A 20,150-nucleotide genomic window follows, 5' to 3' on the forward strand; every position below is an offset into this window, starting at 1 on the left:
AATCATGTCCTTGGAGCCTTAGTCCATAGTGGATTCTGCTTCTAAGATCTTCGCTGACAGCACCATAGGAGTGAACAGGAAATCCTTGGCATGTTTTACTAGTGAAAATACAATGGGTAGGGGAAGATATCGTTATCGGAGATCCTTCCTCCCAACCGCGGTCAGGCTGTATAATCAATATCAGGCCAAGTGAAGATCACTCTGCACAGAGAACTAAATGACCCTGAAGTCTTTCTTTTTCTTCTTAGTTGCTATGACTCCTAGTATCTTTTTCTATCTGCTATGAGCTTGTATGTCTTCTTTCTTGTAATATATTATTGTATTGTCCATGCTACTGTAACACACTGAATTTCCCCTTGGCGGGACTATTAAAGGATTATCTTATCTTATCAAGGTGCTTTCTTTAGGGAGGAACTGTTATCAATTGAGGTAACCTTGACCATATTGGTTCAGTTGTTGTACAAGTTCCTTTAACACATGAAAACAATATCTCTCAAGCAGAATGAGTTTTGAGATATTTAGGTTTTTGTTGAATATGGTTGAGGTCATACTTACTCCATCTTGAGATGGTAATGTTTTTTTTCCCCTTGTTCTCACTTTGGAATTAAAGAAATCATTTCTAGTCTTGTCGTAAGGATTCTGAAATCTTTAAGCCTTTAGAAGAGCAACATTCAGGGTCTGAAAAATTTTCTTGATCATGGCAGAATAAGAGCAAGATGATTTCTTAAGATCCGTAAAATCTGTAATGCTTGTGGAAGAAATAAGAGATCAGGTTTATCTTGTCATCCAGAACTGTCGTATATGGTTCTCCGATAAACCCTGGAGTTCAGGTATTTGGCCACTAAGAAGAACCTTTCTCAAGATTGTATCTGGATACCAGATTCCGAGAGCAAAATAGACCCCTTAAGACATTATTAGAACTCCAAGGAGGGAAATAATTGGAAATTTTATGATTTAGATGAGAAGGTGTTTTCATAAAAATATCTAATCCAATGATGATCTGTCAGATGAAAAAAAAAAACTACTGAAATCTGTACTTAAAATAAAGTGTGCCTGGTCTCAGGCTTTTTCCAACTCCAGACTTAAGAAAAAATTAAATCTTTGAAATGTCAAGTTCCAGAGGATCTGTAGAAGAATCTCCACACCAGGAAACAAAAGCTTTCCAATACTTGCAAAAAATAGCAAAGGTCACATTTTTCCTGCAGTTTTGACTTTTTGGTGTTATGTTGGGTTTTTAGACACAGGTTTCTTAAAAGTTAGTGCTATACTTTCATTAGCAAAGCTTTCAGAATCAGTTGTCTACTATTCCATCTTCTGTAGAATTTAGGAAGAGAGAAAGAAAAGAAATACAGAAATTTTGCTGCAAATAGAACATTCAAAGGCTTGTATTGTGGAGTTTGAAAAGAAGTTAAAAATAAAAAAATTTGCGACCTTCTAATTTTGTTGACTTGCAAACTTGTGTGGCTCACCAATGGAGAACAAGGAACTAGAAGACTAATTCTATCCATCCACAGATCTGTGCTTAGTTCTCAAAAATGTTTGGAACAACCTCCCTGCCGAGTTGCTTCGAAAACGGCCTGCAAGTACCGGGAAGCATTAATGGAAGGCAAAGGTCACACCAAATATTGATGGGATTTAGATTTCTAGATGTGTTAATAGTTTATTTTTTTAATTAACAAAATTAAGGGAATGAACAAAAGAAATCCAATTTTCATCAATATTTGGCGAGATCTTTACCCTTTGGACAGTTTTTGGAGGAACTTGGCAGGGAGGTTGTTCCCGCCATCTTTGAGAACTAAGCACAGATCTTCTGTGGATGTAGGCTTTTATTCCAATCCGTCTATCTCTTCATGTAATCTCAGACAGACTATTATTATTATTTATCTATTTATATAGCACCATTAATTCCATGGTGCTATACATTTGGGGGTTACATACAATACACAGAATATACAGGTAGATATAATACTAACAGTGACCGACTGGCACAGTGGGGTAGAGAGCCCTGCCCGCGAGGGCTTACAATCTATGAGGGAAGGGGGATAGAAACAGAAAGAGAGGGGGGAGACTGTACAGATGGCAGTGCGGTGATAGTGTTATTGGAGGTTGTAGGCCTTCCTGAATAGGTGAGTCTTCAGGGCCTTCTTGAAGCCTGTGATTGTGGGGGTCAGTCTTATGTGTCGTGGTAAGGAGTTCCAGAGTATGGGGGATGCACGGCAGAAATCTTGGAGGTGGTTATATGAGGAGCGGATGAGAGCAGAGCAGAGTAGGAGGCCATTGGAGGATCTGAGGTTACGTGTGGGCAGGTAGCGGGAGATGAGGTCAGAGATATATGGAGGGGACAGGTTGTGAATGGCTTTGTATGTTAGCGTTAGTAGCTTGAACTCAATTCGCTGGGCTATAGGTAGCCAGTGGAGGGACTGGCAGAGGGGAGCAGCCGATGAAGATTGGAGGGAGAGGTGAATTAAACAAGCAGCACAGTTTAAGGTGGATTGGAGGGGGCGAGGGTGTTTGCTGGGAGTCCATGGAGACGGGTGTTGCAGTAGTCTAAGCGGGAGATTATGAGGGCCTGGACGAGCATCTTAGTGGTTTCAGGGGTGAGGAAGGAGCAGATTCGATGGATGTTCTTGAGTTGGAGGCGGCAGGAAGTGTTGAGGGTTTGAACGTGTGACTTGAAGGATAGGTTGGAGTCCAGGGTTACCCCAAGGCATCAGGCCCGTGGGACAGGGGTAATTGTGGTTCCATTAACTTTGATAGATGGGTCAGGTGGAGGGGCCATGCGGGGTGGGGTGAAGATGATGAACTCCATTTTCTCCATGTTGAGTTTGAGAAAGTGGGAGGAGAGGAAGGAGGCTACAGCTGCTAAACAATCTGGAACTCTGGCCAGCAGGGAGGTAATGTCTGGTCCAGAGATGTATATTTGGGTGTCATCGGCACAGCAATGGTATTGAAAACCATGAGATTCTATGAGTTGGCCCAGGCCAAGGGTGTAGATGGAGAACAGGAGGGGTCCTAGGACTTGGGGGACTCCTACAGAGAGCGCGGGTGTGGTGAGGAGGTGGTGTGCGAGTGGGAGACGCTGAATGTGCGGTCGGTGAGGTATGAGGAGATCCAGGAAAGGGCCAGGTCTGAGATACCAAGGGATGACAGAGTTTATAACAAGAGGAACTGGTCGACTGTGTCAAAGGCAGAGGAGAGGTCAAGGAGGAGGAGGACAGAGTAATGGCGCTTGGCTTTGGCGGTTATAAGATCATTAGTGACTTATGTTAGGGCAGTTTCAGTGCAGTGACGGGGTCTGAAGCCTGACTGTAGTCTGTCAAAGAGCAGGTTGGACGAGTTAAAGAGATCAGGACTCTGTAGGGACCGTATTATCACGTCCAGGACTCCTCCTTCAAAGGGCAAAGGTCACACAAATCACTGTTTTCATTAAGATTTTATTCATTTTGTTAATTTACAAAAATATACTATCAAAAGTTCTACTTTTAAACATTTATTTCAAAGTTAGTTTTCTATTTATCAAAGGTTAAAGGGATGGTCTAGGATAACCTTTTTCTTTTTTTTGTAAGAGGCTGAGGAAAAAAAAGAAACAAATAAAATCGCCATAATTGCCTGTCCCCGATACTCTGGTATCTTCCAGAGTGGTCCAGTCCTGATGCTCCCGTGTTTTGTGCTGGCAAAGGTCCCCGCCGGACATGCCTCAGGAGAGGACGTGCCTCAGGAAAGGACACGGGATGTCACAAGTAATAACGTCACTTGTCCTTACCTTAGGGTGGCTGTGTCAGAACTGATGAGCGTTCTCCTGATATATGTGAAAAATCAGTCACATCTCCACCCTGAAGAGTGAGAGCGCTATAGAAGCTGCTTTGGTATTGTATAGTTAGCTGGGTAACATCACGATCCATCACTTCAGGAAGGTGTTAAAGAGGTTGTCAAGGCAAAAATGTATTTTTAAAATAGGCAGGGGGAGATGGATAAAAAAAAAAAAGTCTCACAGGCTATGACATCACATGTCCTTTGCTTAGGTCACTGAATGGCCTCGGTGGTCATGAAGACAACAATGGACCAACAGGATTGGACTGCGTTGGGTAGCACCGGAGCACCAAGGAAAGGAGAGTATGATTTTTTTTTTTCACCTTCCTGGACAACCCCTTTAAGGAAATACTGTAAGTGGCACTCCATTGGAGAGGTTCTTTTCCTGTCATGGACACAGGGATCCTGCAGCTATCACTATATTTTGGGGGGTTCCTCTTACCATTACGGTTCTGGTGGTCCTTTGGCAGGTGCTTTATATGGTCATTTTGTATATTTTTGGCATCTTAGCACCCAAAAGAATTTTCCAATTAAGGTACCACAACTTTAGTCACATTGACATGATCTTTTGCCCTGGTATAGCTCTTTAGATACAAAAACAGGTAGTGCAGAAATCCTCATATCACGATTTGGTCGTTGCTATACCTGTCTGTATATTGTGATATATAAACCAAAATTTAAAGGGCTCACATTTATTTTACATTAAAATGTCACAAATACAGGTTAAAATTTCTCGATAAAAATAACTGAAATCTGAAAAACGTTTGGTGTTAAAATAGTTAAAGGAAGTCGCTTGTGCTATAAAAATAAAGTCTGTAAAATATTAAAGTTCATTGGTGAAAAGCCTCCAGGCGTATTCGCTTTGCATCGGCTGGATGCCGCAATGCGATTCCATAACGGAGCAATAACTCGATGTAAGGCGGCCAGTACTCGTCCTTTACTATGATGTAGGGGTCATTGGGGGTGTTCATGAGCTGGTTGATCAAGGTCTAAAAAGTAAAAAGGGGGAAAACAATTATTCAGATATTTTACATTAAAGAGGTTGTCCAGGAAATACACAAATCACTGAGGAGGCCAGAGAAGAATCACCAGTCCCTGGCGCTCTGGCTCTGACGCATGCCATGCCTTCCCTGCAGGTAGTCCTGCGCGGCGCGAGACTGCTGAGGCCGATCAGTAGAATCAGCAGCCACAGGAAAAGACCTGGAGACATTGGTGAGTGACGTCACTGGGTCCTTTCCAGCTACCATTGAGGCCAACAAATGGCATCAGCAGTCACATACAGCATAGGGCATCCTGGACAACCCCTTTAAAGAGGACCTTTCATCAGATTGGGCACAGGCAGTTCCATATACTGCTGGAAAGCCGACAGTGCGCTGAATTCAGCGCACTATTGGCTTTCCCGATCTGTGCCCCGGGTAAAGCGCTATCGGTACCAGTACCGTAGCGCTTTACAGTCAGAAGGGGGTTTCTGACAGTCAGTCAGGAATGTCCTTCTCCACAGCAGCGCCTATCGCTGTCCATAGACGAGTATTATCAGGAGGGGAGGGGGGCGTTACTTTCCGCTCACACAGTACAGCGCTATAGGCGCTGCTGTGGAGAAGGACGTTCCTGACAGACTGTCAGGAACGCCCTTCTGACTGTAAAGCGCTACGGTACTGGGACTGATAGCACTTTACCTGGGGCACAGATGAACTCAGCGCACTGTCAGCTTTCCAGCAGTATATGGAACTGCCTGTGCCCAATCTCATGAAAGGTCCTCTTTAAGCATAAGCCCATTTTCAGAGCAAGTCTATAGACCTGAAGGGAAGGAGGATCTGTATGTGGCCATACATAGACATTAAATGTAGGTCAGCTGGACCTGCCACGTTCAGTCAGGATCGGTCAACAGATTGTGATCTTGTACATGGATTTCAATGCAGAAAATCCACACGGTAAACCATTGGCAATAAAGTCAATCAAAAATTCTATTTCTCATACACTTGATGCTTTTTTTGTCAGTGTGGAAATTGACCAATAATGTGAATTTTAAAATCCACAGCATGAAATTAATTTACCTTTTCAGTACAAGTTTTTTTTAAATATGGCTTCAATATCCACATGTATATGTGTGCATACCTGCACCGAAATCTATGCCAGTGGGTATGTATTTTCGATGCAGATCTCACTCTAGGTTTTCTGCATGTAAATCCTGATCATGTGCATGAACCCTTAACTGTATGATAAAATCTTCTCTTTGTAATCTCTACATTGTCTCAGGTCTGACAAACTACTTGGAGGATATACATCAGGTAAATGGGCCTAATCGGCAGGGACTCCTGAGCGGCGGAATCTGCAGCAAGATCGAGCAAGATGCTGACATATTCCACAATGGAAGGAAGATTCCTATGTGTGAACGTACCCAAATAGTCTATGGTCAGGCATGCAGAGCTAACGGTGACTGTGAATTTTGCCCTTCCCATAGGGAACATGTTTACCAGCAATGAATTGGTTCTGAATTACTGCCTCATAAAATAGCTTTCCCTTGGCGGATGAGAGATTACACATTATTTAAGATCTTTTGTTAATAGACTTGTCAGTCGTATCTCAGTCAGGTCACGGTGACCCACTAGTTAGTATCCATGAAGAAGCAGCCAATGATTCTACACAATACACTAAGACCAAACGGAAATTTTATGGGACTATTATAGGTCATGTGGGCGAGAATGGATAACTGATGGAAACCCTACTACTATAATCTTGTATAGTGTATACTTACTATGCTGTATTTAAAAGACACTATTATGCTAGGTTCACACTAGCGTTCACCTGTCCGCCTTCTGCATGCCAGAAGTCGGAAAGCTCAGACCGCGTCCGGCCGTGAGCGGCGGTGAGCGTTTTATGCTCTCCGCCGCGAAACCGGATTTTTTAATCCGGACACAGAGTACTGCATGTCTGACTCTGTGTCCGGATTATAAAACCCGGTTTTGCAGCGGAGAGCATAAAACGCTCACCGCCGCTCACGGCCGGACAGCTTTCTCACCCATTCAAATGAATGGGTGAGAAAGCCTCCTGCAGGTTTCCGTATCCTGCCTCTGTTTTAGGCAGGAAACGGAAACCTGAACTACGGAGAGGAGAACGCTGATGTGAACGAGCCCTTACATGGAAACCATCAGTAATCTGCCCTATGGGTCTCTACAGCACTTGTAGGACCTGTCACTTCTCCTGACATGTTTTATCTGCTCTGCTCATAATAATGGGATTTTTTGTACGCACCGTAAAATCCTTTTCTCGTTGTGTTCACTTGGAGAACTAGCACCATGGGTATAGACTTGGCCACTAGGAGGCAGTATAAATAGGGCCTAAGGCATCAGTTTACACTACAAAATGGCCTGTTCTTATGAATGTCCTATGTTTTGTACCCTACAATGGATCAGACCCATCAGTCCCAAAACTACAGCCTTCATATCCTTCAATAGACTGACCGCAGCTCAGCTCCCATTCACTTTAAAGAGATTTTATCAAGTTATGCATTTATCCCGTATTGATAGGATAAGGAATAACTTCATGATCAGACCCCATTATTCCTGCAATGGCTCTTTGGGACTGATCAGGACAGGAGTACTGGAGGCCCATTCTCTGGATTGATGGTAGTTTGACAGCTGAGACTCCCACCGATCAGGAATTTATCCCTTAACCTATAAATAGGGATAAGGGCGGGTTCACACCTGCGCCCGCTTTCCGTTTCCTGTCCGAGAAACTGGACAGGAGACGCAAACCGGCAGGCAGTTTTCAAACCTGTTCATTTGAATGGGTTTGCAAAGTGTCCGCCCATGAGCGTCTTGTGTACGGTTGAAAAAAAAAGTTTTGCCGCAGAGATCACAAAACGCTCACAGGCGGACACTGACCGCCTGTCGGCAGAAGATGGAAACCTCAAAACGGAGATTGGGCGCTGGTGTAAACCCACCTTAATTTCATAACTTGCTCCAACCCCTTAAATGGGAGCTGAACAGCAATAGCATACACAGTCACTACTAGCACACAGGGCCTGTCACTTCCAGCTTCATACACCGTGCTTGAACACTTGTGCTAAGGATAGACCTTCAATATCTGTTTTGGAGAACCCCTTAAAGAGGGTAATAAATTAATAAATAAATCAATTAATAAATTCCATGGAAATAACCCCAGTGCACAGCTTATCAGGAATGGCATATGTGATCCCAGTCTTGATGAATTCCCCTTTATGTCTGACTGTAGAAAGTAGAAGTAAGTTTTAGTAATACAATATTTGAATTTACCTCTAAAATAATATGTAGACGTATCCATTGGACAGGAGGCTCTTCAGAGACACCCTAAAAATATTTTAAAAGAGACATGGCATTAAATGTCATAATTTACATATTCCTACTAGGAAGGTAATATTTAGCATAGGTTCTTTTGGTGAATTCACTCTTGTATGTCAGGGAGTGGCATGAAAAGCAATATCCAAACATCAGTACATATCTCCCAACCGTCCCAAATTCAGCAGGACAGACCCGGATTCCCGGTCCTATCCCGCTGCGACAGTTGGCTAGAGGTATGTCCCAGCTTTATCTCATCCTCATCTTCTCCGGATGCAGATGAGTTGCATACAGTGATAATGCGGGGAGCAGTTTGCTCTCTGCTTCACCATTCTTCCAGTTTCTTCTCTGGGAGCTGTAGGCGCCATGTGATGACATCACTCATACTGAGCCTGCAGCTCCCTGAAGGCTGCAGACCAGAGACAGCTGATAAAACAGCAGGGGAGTGAGGAGAGGTGAGTATTAGTGTCCTTTTATTTTTGTTTGTTAGGAGAGGGACATAACACTGTCAGGGGGTAACAGGAGGGGGATTTTAAATTGTGGGGGCAGCTGCAGGTAGACATTACACTGGAGGCAACAGGAGGGGAAAATTATTCTGTGGGAGAGAATGGAGGAAGAAATGATACTGATCATCCCATAGGGTGACTTTAGGAGCATTATACGGTGTGGGGGCACAAACAGAAATTAATGGGAATGGGCAAAGTCAAATAGCGGGTAGGGCTAAATGGCGCACATTCTGTCCCTCTTTCTATCCTTTGAAAGTTGGGAGGTATGTCACTGTCACATTATTGTCATTTTCACATCCATCGAGAGGGCAATTTTAGTAACAGATTAGGCAAGGCTGTGGAGTTGGAGATGATAAAAAAGTTACACTATACAATTATTAATAGTGTATAATTAGATACATAGTTCATTACATATTTAATTTCAATGGAGTTCAATCACTGGCTTTTTAATGAATTAGAAGACCTTTGCTGTCAGCCAATTATGAAGGAGTTGGAGTCAGAGCAGTGGAAAAATAGAGGAGTCGAAGTTGGTGGTTTGGCCTATCGACTCCACAGCCCTGAGATCATGGATACCCAGCTCCTGCAATTTTACAATGTAAAAGCTGTTCCATCAGAAAACCCCTTTCAAAATGGAACCACAACTGAATGATCAGCTGGTCACCCTTAGTCCCACTCTCAGGAAAAATAGTGAATTTTGAGAGAAGACCCCTGCCAGCCATTTCCCATTCAATTGCCTCTAGAGGAGAAATGTAGTATTACATGGCTGACCAGATAATACATGGCCAGAACAGGACATGCTCCTAATGTCCTAATAAGAGGCCCTTCCTTATGGTGCATGGAAAGGGGGTCCTAAGTGTAAGCAGGCAACGTGATGTCTACAGGCTAACTATAGAGGTCAATGCAGAGGCCTAGAGTGTTCCAGAAATACCTTTTTCTTCTTGGCACTCCTTTCATGCTCCTCAGGAAGAGGAAAGTGGTCCTCTAAGAACTCTCCAAACGCCGATAACAGTTCTTGTCTATAGGCTTTCAATTTCTTCAGTTTATTTTTCAGGTCTTGAAATGCACTTTGAGGAAGACAATAAATAACATTGAGAGAATTAGTAATTTTCGTTATTAATATGTAAAAAGAGGATCTCGCAAAGTGAGCAAAGTCTACATTACCGTCATTTCGTGGAGGTCGAGAAGGCTTACACAACTTACACCCACTTCTATGGTTTTATAAACATTACACTGTATTTAAAGGGACCCTAAAGCTAAACGACAGCTTCTCGCCTTTCACTGTGTAGTTAGTTATCAGCCATATGTGACTAATCTGAGATAAAGAGACAGCAGTCAGATGCTTAGGTTTTCTTCTTACTGATGGCAGTGTCTCCAGGAGCAGGGCGGGTTTCCAGCAGATCCCCTGTGCCTCCAGTGGGGGTACTACAGGGATATTGTATTGTGTATTGCATTATGATATATAGTAGCATTAGAGTAAGGACATTATACTGAGGATGGGGCACTATAGTGTGTGGACTGAACTAATGAGTCATTATATTGTGTGGGGGCCACTATACCGTGCATGGGTAGTATGGAGACATTATACTGCGTGTGGTGCACCAATAGGGCATTATACCATGTGAAGTCATCTAAGATCCCATTATACCATATAGGAACACAACAGGGCATTATACTGTGTGGTGGCAGCAAGGAGGCTTCATCATAGTATTTTACATAGAGAAAGTCATTATTATGGAACAAACAGTGTGTCTAATGGGAAAGGGCAGCTCTGGGTGGGTTTAGAGGCCTACCTTAGCATATGTATATATTGGACAAGTTGAGCTCGGACCTTCATCAGATGGCAGACCCGAGTCAGTGGATCTTTGCTAAAAGTAGTTGCGTACCCCTGCAATAGGTCAATGTTTGCTTTTCTAAGAAACTTAGTCTGAGATTAAAGCAAAGCCAAACCAAAAGTAAGAGAGATCAATCTGCAGACAGCTGTCCTGAGGTCATTGCTTCCCATCAGTTTGAAGCAGGGCAATGGCTTGAGTGGGTGAGAAGTCACATGAGTCAAAAGAGGTACTAGGCCTCCTTAGGGAGATTGCATTTGCTGGCCACCTTTTAGTATGTAGAGTCTTACAAACCATACATGCTCTACTGGGAATTCTGGGAGAAGAAAATGCAATATATTGCAATGGCTTACTACAAATGGACGTGGCTTAAGATTGTTCAAGGTGAACCAAAATGTTGGCCTACTTTTTAGCATAAAGTAACCCAATCAATAGGCAATATACACTGAGACAAAGATTTATTGCCAGATTTATGATACAGCATGACCCACTATGATAAATCTGGCGCATTTTTAGACTGTTTAGTCTAAGATTACATTGCCTATTAGTCAAGATTAGTAACTGCGCCCTATTGTGTAAGAGGAGAAGTGGAGGACGTCATCCGCTGATGTGTAGGATCCTCAAGTCAGCTGTAGCTGTCACGTTGTTGAGATTTCCAATTTCACATAAAAGTCGGTGTGTCAAAGAGTTTGCACTTTGAAGTGAAGGGAGCTGATTCAGTACAAAAAATGGTGAGAGATAGCTGTGATTCTGGATCTATTTTCATGTTGTGGCAAATATCCGTATGTGGCTAGTAGGTATAGTAAATATAAGACCGAAGGGGGAAATTATCAATCCAGAAAACTAAGCATCGAGGGACGATATCGTGGTGCACATTTGGCGCAAGGTCCTTTCCTGCACTAAACAAGTACCACAGACCCGCCACATTGTGCAAATGCAGGCAGAGTGCCTTGTTCCAATATATTCATGATGCAAATCTATGCAAGTTCCCAACTGTAAAAAACAAAAAAACTTTGCAAGTCTTCAGTAGGTGATACCTTTTTTAATGGCTAACTCATAATGATGACAGAAAATGACGTTTCGAAGCTTCCTCTGAGCTCCTTCTTCAGATATAACTAAAAACACCTTCTAGAGGCTGCATATTTATAACTGGACACAGGGGTAGGGGTCCAGTTATAAATATGCAGCCTCTAGAAGGTGTTTTTAGTTATATCTGAAGAAGAAGCTCAGAGGAAGCTTCGAAACATCATATTCTGTCATCATTATGAGTTAGCCATTAAAAAAGGTATCACCTACTGAAGACTTGCAAAGTTTTTTTGTTTTTTATATTTTATAACCACTGGCTAACACGGTACCAAAACAAACAGTTCCCAACTGGTGTAGATTTCCAATCTAGCCCTAGCACATACAGGTGATTTATGACAAGGCTGAAGCCACTTCAAAAATCACAAATTTCCAGTCAGGCCCATTTGTACAATGCAAAAATTTTAATAAATCTGCCCCATACTGTACATACATGTACATAATAATGCTGAATAGAAAAGATGAAGAAGAGCAAAAAACCTATAAATTGGCCAAGATTAAGATATCGTCAGCAAATACCTTTTCTCAGAAATATTTTCACTCTGATCTTTGACTTCCTGTAGCTTTACTTTCAGCGTTTCCAATACTTCCTCCTGTTCCTCCAACCAGCGTTGCTCTCTAAGAAAAATTAAAGGAAAGTTTATCTCATATTAATACCATTTCTTGTGTTTCCATTTCTATTGTAATAAATCTCTGCATTCTCCATGAAATAACAATTCTGCAGCATCATGGTTGAATACACTGCACTGCGCTGCCCACCTGCTATTCATTTTGGAAATATATGACTACTAGAGATGAGCGAACACTGTTCGGATCAGCCGATCCGAACAGCACGCTCCCATTGAAATGAATGGAAGCACCTGTGACGCTGACTTTGCCGGCGGCCGGCCACTTAACCCCCCGCGTGTCGGCCGCTTCCATTCATTTCTATGGGAGCGTGCTGTTCAGAACGGCTGTTCCGAACAGTGTTCACTCATCTCTAATGACTACATTTGTCTTGTCAATAGGCCGTGTCCCTAGTAGTGATGATTAGACAATGTCATAATGTGTTGTTACATATTCATGGGTAATGACAACACTTAATAAATTGCCAGGAGGTACAACAAAGGAATGGCAAAATGCAGAGTTCTAACAAAAGATACTTAGGGCAATAGTAAGAAGTTTTACTTAACCAGTGTCCGGATACCTTCACTAACTTATTTAAAATGGGGTTTTCTGGGCTTATGAGATTAATAACCCATCCTTTGGACAGGCCATCACAGATCAGTGGAGGTCCACAACTCAGGCCCCAAGTGGATCATCTGTCCGAAGCCACATTGGTGCTCCATGAGCACTATTTCTGCTCAATGGACCATGTGACGTCATGTTCATCGGCCACATAGTCTGATTGCAGCGCAGACCCATTCAAGTTGCTTGCCCATTAGTCACATTGAGAATGACACTAAATGAAGTGGCAGGCATATGTGTACGGCTCCCTCGATACTATAACCACATCTTGGGTCAGTGATCATTTTGACCACGGAGGTTGGTAAGTACAAAAACATTTTAAAGCAAGACCCCTCGATGGCAAGGTACCTACCCCAGGTACATTGAGGTGAAGTCAAGTCAACACAAAGAAGCTGCAGCCCCAAAAGAGTGGACTGAGCTCTCCAGAGCCCTATCAAATGTGGATTACTTGAAAAGTAAAAAGGAAATATACCCAACTTATTTTCTTTCACTGGGTGAAAGTTGGTCAGTCACCTTATTAATATCATTAGGAATGATCTATGATGCAACATAGTATACATGGGCGCAGACTAAAGCCCCCATACACATAACACGAGACTCCATGCTGCTACAGTGACACACTGAATTGTCTACCTACAATCTACCTTGCATCCATACATTGTGGACATATATCCTCAGAAAATATCTGTAGCAGATTTCACTGCAAAATGAGCGTGTTTTACATGTGGAATAGGTTGCAGGTTTGCTGAGTACATTAACAATATACAGTATGTAAAGGGGTTTTGCCACCTTAGCAACTGTGTACATGGGATAAGTTGCATATGAGTGGTGGTCTGACTGCTGGGGTCCCCACAATTATGAGACTGGTGGTGTTTTTATATCAGGTCTGAATGGAGCAGTGGTTGGACAAGTGCACCGCTGCTTCATTCATTTCTATGGGACTGCTAGATAAAGCCAAAGTACAGCGTTCGGCTACCTCTGCCAGTCCCATTGAAATGAATGACCACCACTCCATTCAAAATGACGAGCAAAAACGCCCCTATTCTCGTGACTGGAGAGAGGGTTCAGCGGTCAGATCTGCACTGATTCGTAACTTATTTTCTATCTTGGGTTGTTGCTAAGATGGCAAAACCCCTTTAAATCCAGACCACAGGTCAGTTTCTGTCCAGATTCTATGCAGATGTTTCTGATATTGTGTGGATGAGATTTTGCTAAACCTCAGATACTACTGATAAAACTGAAGATTTTCCACCCAGTGCAAAATTTCCATTCTCAGTATCTGTCCTTTCCATTTCAGAACATTGATGCTGGTAAAACCATGTGAGCAATGTAACGTTCAGTGGATCTGACACTGAAATACACTGGAGAAAGCTTGTACAGTCTGACAGGACACACCATAGAACTTCTGTAATTAAATCCTGTCCACACATGGAGAATTGCACTTCTGATGTAAGTGACGTCTAGTCCTGGCTCATATACAAGTCTGTCTGTGCCAAGAGGAGCATCCATACGCTCCATGTTCAAAGTATGTTAACCATATGTCCACAGCATTTCACAGAAGTGAGAATTTATCATCCTAGGAGGCTACTGGAATCCACAGAGATCACGGCTGCTCTCCGGAGAACCTCCCCGCCTGAGGGGCCTGTAACACATTTTAGACTTCTACGGGGAAAACCAAAGAATTCTCATTTTCTCAGAATTACTACAATACAGAACTCTTACTTTTCCAAGTCGCTCTTCAGCTTCTTGTTTTCAGCCCGAACTGTAGAAAGCATCAATTCAAGGTCTCGGTCGACAATTTGCAACTATGAAGAGAAAAATGGTATACAATAGCTTAGTATATAACATGCAAGGATATATACAACATATAGTATATAACATGCAAGGATATATATATATATAGTATATAACATGCAAGGATATATATATATACACACATGGACAAAATTGTTGGTATTCCTCGTTTAATGAAAGAACCCACAATGGTCACAGAAATAACTTGAATCTGACAAAACTAATAATACATAAAAATTCTATGAAGATGAACAAACGAAAGTCAGACATTGCTTTTCACTTCAATGGAATTTCTTTGAAAAATAAAACTCATGACACAGAACTGGACAGAAATGACGGTTTCCTTAACTTAATATTTTGTTGCACAACCTTTTGAGGCAATCGCTGCGATCAAACGATTCCTGTAACTGTCAATGAGACTTCTGCACCTCCCAGCAGGTATTTTGGCCCCTTCCTCATGAGCAAACTGCTCCAGGTGTCTTGGGTTTGAAGGCGGCCTTCTCCAGATGGCATGTGTCAGCTCCTTCCAAAGATGCTCAATAGGATTTAGGTCAGGGCTCATAGAAGGCCACTTCAGAATAGTCCAATGTTTTCCTCTTAGCCATTCTTGGGTGTTTTTAGCTGTGTGTTTTGGGTCATTTTCCTGTTGCAAGACCCATGACCTGCGACTGAGGCCAAGCTTTCTGACACTGGGCAGCACATTTCTCTCTAGATTTCCTTAATAGTCTTGAGATTTCATTGTACCCTGCACAGATTCAAGACACCCTGTGCCAGATGCAGCAAAGCAGCCCCAGAACATAACAGAGCCTCCTCCATGTGTCACAGCAGGGACAGTGTTCTTTTCAAGATAGGCTTCATTTTTCCATCTGTGAACTTAGAGCTGATGTACCTTGAAAAAAACTTTGATTTCTGTCTCATCTGTCCATAGGACATTCTCCCAGAAGCTTTGTGGCTTGTCAATATGTAGTTTGCTTATTATTACTTTTGTCATATTCAAGTTATTTCTGTGACCATTGTGGGTTTTTCTTTCAGTAAACGAGGGGTACCAACAATTTTGGCCACGTGTGTCTGCCTATCTATCTATCTACCCACATACAGATCTAGCAGAGTTAACTCAACCTGGTTATCTCACTGCAGTGTGATATCTTATCACCGAAGAGAACAAAATCCAATGAAAAGTCATTGAGCAATATTTTTCCAATAACTTTACATTGTCTTTTATTGTATTCTGTAAGACATGACGCTACAGCTGTTCAACCAATACCAGAAGTTCGGGTTAACTCTTCTACATCTGTATAACATGCTAACATAATGCTATTGAAGTCAGGCTGGGGTTCTGTGCATGCTAGCTTAAAAATCTAAAGTTTTGTGTCTACAGCTCCCATGGTCTATCAGTCTGCGAGTGGAGAATGGGTTTGTCCTTAAATGGCGACATAATTGTTAATGGTATTTGGTCAAGGTAAGGAAAAGGAAGTGACATATACCTTTAGCTTGTAAAGTTGAACTCTGATCCTCCTGCCTCTACTCCTGCAAGTGCTATGGAGGCAGGCCTTCACATTGAAGTGCTCCGAGCACTGTACATTGAGCTGCTCCACAACCCCTCCTTTCACCATTGAGCGGCGCTATGCAACTCTCTCCAGAGCAATTCAACATGAGGGCCCATCTCTGTTTTGCTTGTGAGGGGATCAAAGTCCTTTTTTTAACAGCTTTTACTAAAAGCAAGGTCATATGCAGGGATGTAGCTATAATGGGGTGCAGGTAACAACTGCTATAGGCCCTATATCCTAAGGGGGCCAAAAGGACAACATAAGCCGACACCAGTATTATAGATAGCAAATGGTAAGTGGGATCCCCATGACATATTTTGCATCGGGGCCTAAGTCATGCCTGTAGCCAATTATATGTGCCTGTACCTAGAACATATAAAACATATCAAATATGTTTTGCCCTTCAAATGAAGCCTCTGACCTCATATCTTCCATTTTAGTGCACAACCAGGCATCGTGGGGTTAATACAGCATCTTGTGCCCAGACCTTGCCAACATTTGGCAATGGAAGATAATGATAAAGCAGTTATACAACAGATCTCATAAAAAGTCTCCCGTCAACTATAGGAAAAGTTGGTGTGGATGGAAATTGAACAGAACATATTGGAAAAACTCAAAGTAAATTGTCCGTTTGTTTAATTAAATATAATCAGCTTTTCCTCTGCAGTCTGAGCACGGTATAAATCCACCATGGAGATGGCGACATCTGTCAGCAGTACATAAACCAAAAGGAAACGTGTCTAATTATCCATACAATAGGAATTCTGGATGACGTCAGGAGCCACCTAGTTATTGCTCTATTTCGGGATACAGCTTTTAAGTTTGATGTGGTGAGACCCATTAAGGATGTCAGAAGTCTTCTAGGTAATGACTCATGACACTGGACCAACTCCAGAGACCGGTCAAACCAAGGTCTAACCAGCCTCGAGCAATCCCAGCCCAGATGTATTAGGGGGGCGAATCATCGCTGCCGAGAAATCTTATTCCATCTCCAGCGCCACCTACAGTTCACAATCCCATTAAGAAACAAATTTAATTAAAAAAATTATTTTCAGTGGGATCTGCTGACAACGTAATGTGGACGAGCAGCGGAGACCCCTTCAGTTATAAACTACTAGGGAAGAAGGCAGTTCTATAGGCCAATCCACTCCTCCATAGGAATTGAGGATATGTCGGGGTGCTACTTATACCCCCGAAATTTAATTGTGAACTTAATGGTACTTTATTTACACCGCCATATTTTAAAGGAGTTGTGCTGGAGTAGAAAACATGGCTTCCTTCTTTTTCTCTGAAGTGATGTCATATCTGTTGGTCACATGGCCCTGCTGCAGTTCAGTCTCATTCATTTTAATGGGACTGAGATGTAACATTGCCATGTGACCAATGCAAATGTGGTCACTTCCCGAGAAGAAGAAATCGGCCAGGTTTCCTAGTCCTATACAACCCCTATAACAGACAAAGGCCGGCGCAGGTTCAGGTATATCGACACCTTCTTCAGGCACAGCGTTCAATCTCTGTAGTAGACGCAGCTCAAACTGAAGAACGGTGATGACATGGCTAAAATGTTAAAGTATTGTGATGGAAATAAAGTACCATTAATATAATCCTTGCATTGCTGCCTCTGCTGCCTACTGTATATGCAAGGACCCAGGACAAGTGTCTAGGGTCCTGGCAGTAACACCCCCTACCAATCTGATATTGACATCCAAAGATACATTATCAATCATTTATCTAAAAAAAAAACCTTTAACGGGTTGGGAGAAGGGAAAAAAAATCCTGTTTTATTCTTTTCTTTAGAAAGAGCGCCACCACTCACCATGTTGTCAGTCTTGTATTGCAGTCTAGCCCAATTCACGTTGTAATACTAAACAACCCCTTTAGTTTTGCACCTGTGCACTATTAACCCATTAAGACCTACATGGATTCTTGGATTTTTATTCTGAGGGCCTATCCATAAGATAGGTCATCAATATCAGATCAGCAAGGGTCCTACTCCTGGCACCCGAACAGAAACCTAAGTGGCACTCAGGTTCTCAATATGGCCGTCACAGTACACTATGTAGTGGCTATACACCATACTTCAGCATACTGCTACCCCGTCCCATTCAGATGAATGCATTGAAGATGAATGCATAGCACCAGGCACAACTACAGCAAAATGTAAGATGCAGTACCTGCTACTAAGGAGGTCACAGTGCTCCAAGTTCTACTTCCTTCTCAGACAGCTGATCAACAGGGATGGGAGGACATATTTTTTTAGATCTCTGCATTGTGCTATGCCTCTGTAACTCTTCCTGGAAATGAATATTACCAATACAACATACACATACAATACAAATACACTCAAAGAATGGCGACTTTGTCAGGACACGCTCTGTTGCCCATGGGAATAGTAACGCTGTATTCATACATTTCCAAGCACAACAACAGAGGAACAGCACAATGTAACGTTGTAAGATAAGATATTCCAGCATTGTTATTTCATAGCATATCTATCTGATTGTGTCTTTCCATATAGTTTTGGGCACCACCCCATCTGTCCTCACTTAGTAGGATGGCGATGCTTCTGTTTTACACATAATACCCAGGGCCGGAGCTTCTGAATCGGACTTTACCAGCTGCAACGCCTGCAAGTAACTCTAGGTAATAGTGAATAAAAGCTGAATGTGAATATACGGCATGATATCATGGCCTGTGACGGGTGGCGGGCTTCATCAGGTTGTTTCCAGTGATAATAAAAGCAAACTGTATTTTTATGAACTGTGACATGAGCTCATGAAAATACGGCATTAATGTGTCGTGTTGCATTGTTACAGCAGAGCCGGCTACAACATTGACGTCAGCCAGCACAGTATGTTTCTGGGTAATTTACAGCTGGACCGCTACGTGGAGGCGGCAGGGGGGGTGCGGGGAGGGGGCTGCATCAGGCTCTACTTATAGGAATGATCCTGTGGAAAAGAAAACCTAATCAATAAGTATTTTAGCAGCAAAAAAAAAAATGGTTCATATCCTTCCTAATGCGAGGCTGCCAATAAAAGAGGCGGCTTATGGGAAATCCAATGAGATGGTTACCTCTTCTTTTCCAGCGGCTAGCAGAATATCCTGGTTGTTGGAGATTACTAAGAGACATAAAACAAATAGCAGTGAATGTTTGGGATGTCATGGCAACATATTGACAGAAGACGACTTCTCAATTTCCTCGCTGTCTGTGAAATCAGGAGCGGCGAGCGGAGCCAAGAATGACAGCACCGGCCGCAGCGTTGGACGTGACAAAGCCATTAAGGATCTCAATCGCCGAGGCTTCTCCCCTGCTAGGTACATGCCATTTTCCAAACCACTGCTTCGTGATGACCCCGGAAAAACTGCTTAATGTGATTTGCACTTGCAATCGCTTAGATGGTGGAAGTTGATGTAATCCATGCCTCAATAAAAACCATTACTGTCTCCAAATATTTATGAGGTCATCAGAAGCAATGGAAACGTTACAAGCAAGTGACCTGCAGAGGATAAAAACACACATGGAACTTAAAGAGGAGCTGTCACCTCTCCGGACATGTCTGTTTTAGTAGATACTTCTATTCCCCATGAAATTATAATTCTGGAGCATCTTTATTTAAAGGGGTTATCCGGTATCCTCAAGATAGGCCATCAGTATTAGATCTGCGGAGGTCCAAGGCCCAGGACCCTTGCAGATCAATGATACCAAGACAGCGCAGGAGAGCAGCGCTGCTCACATGCCATACAAACTGTAGCAGTGCATGTAGGAAGTGCAGCGTTGTCCCACTAAAGTCAGTTTGTATGGCGGGTGAGCAGTGCAGCGGTACAGGCGATTTGTAGGGGTCTTGGATATTGGACCCCCAAGTATCTAATATTGATGACTATGGATAGGCCATCAATCTTAGGAACCAGATAACCCGTTAAAAACTCTGCTGCTGTGACATTCCTCTGCTGTTCCTCTTGGAAATGTATAAATAAAGTGACAAGTGGGTTTTTTCATTTTCCTTACCAATAAAACACTGTCAGCACTGACCGGACAGT

The 20,150-nt window shown here is 42.6% G+C and overlaps 1 protein-coding gene across 1 annotated transcript in view; it reads right to left on the bottom strand.

Moving 5' to 3' along the window:
- Positions 1 to 4,582: 4,582 nt before the first annotated feature.
- Positions 4,583 to 20,150, bottom strand: part of CENPK (centromere protein K) — a 32,499-nt gene continuing 16,931 nt past the window's right edge. The window contains exons 6-11 of the mRNA XM_075269936.1: positions 19,185 to 19,231; positions 14,494 to 14,576; positions 12,064 to 12,162; positions 9,561 to 9,696; positions 8,085 to 8,138; positions 4,583 to 4,799 (exon numbers count right to left, since the gene is read on the bottom strand). Coding sequence (XP_075126037.1) covers positions 4,641 to 4,799; positions 8,085 to 8,138; positions 9,561 to 9,696; positions 12,064 to 12,162; positions 14,494 to 14,576; positions 19,185 to 19,231 — 578 coding nt within the window. The 3' untranslated portion in view covers positions 4,583 to 4,640. The remainder of the gene's footprint in view (positions 4,800 to 8,084; positions 8,139 to 9,560; positions 9,697 to 12,063; positions 12,163 to 14,493; positions 14,577 to 19,184; positions 19,232 to 20,150) is intronic.

The sequence above is a fragment of the Leptodactylus fuscus genome, chromosome 1 (assembly GCF_031893055.1).
Source record: "Leptodactylus fuscus isolate aLepFus1 chromosome 1, aLepFus1.hap2, whole genome shotgun sequence".
Classification (NCBI taxonomy): domain Eukaryota; kingdom Metazoa; phylum Chordata; class Amphibia; order Anura; family Leptodactylidae; genus Leptodactylus; species Leptodactylus fuscus.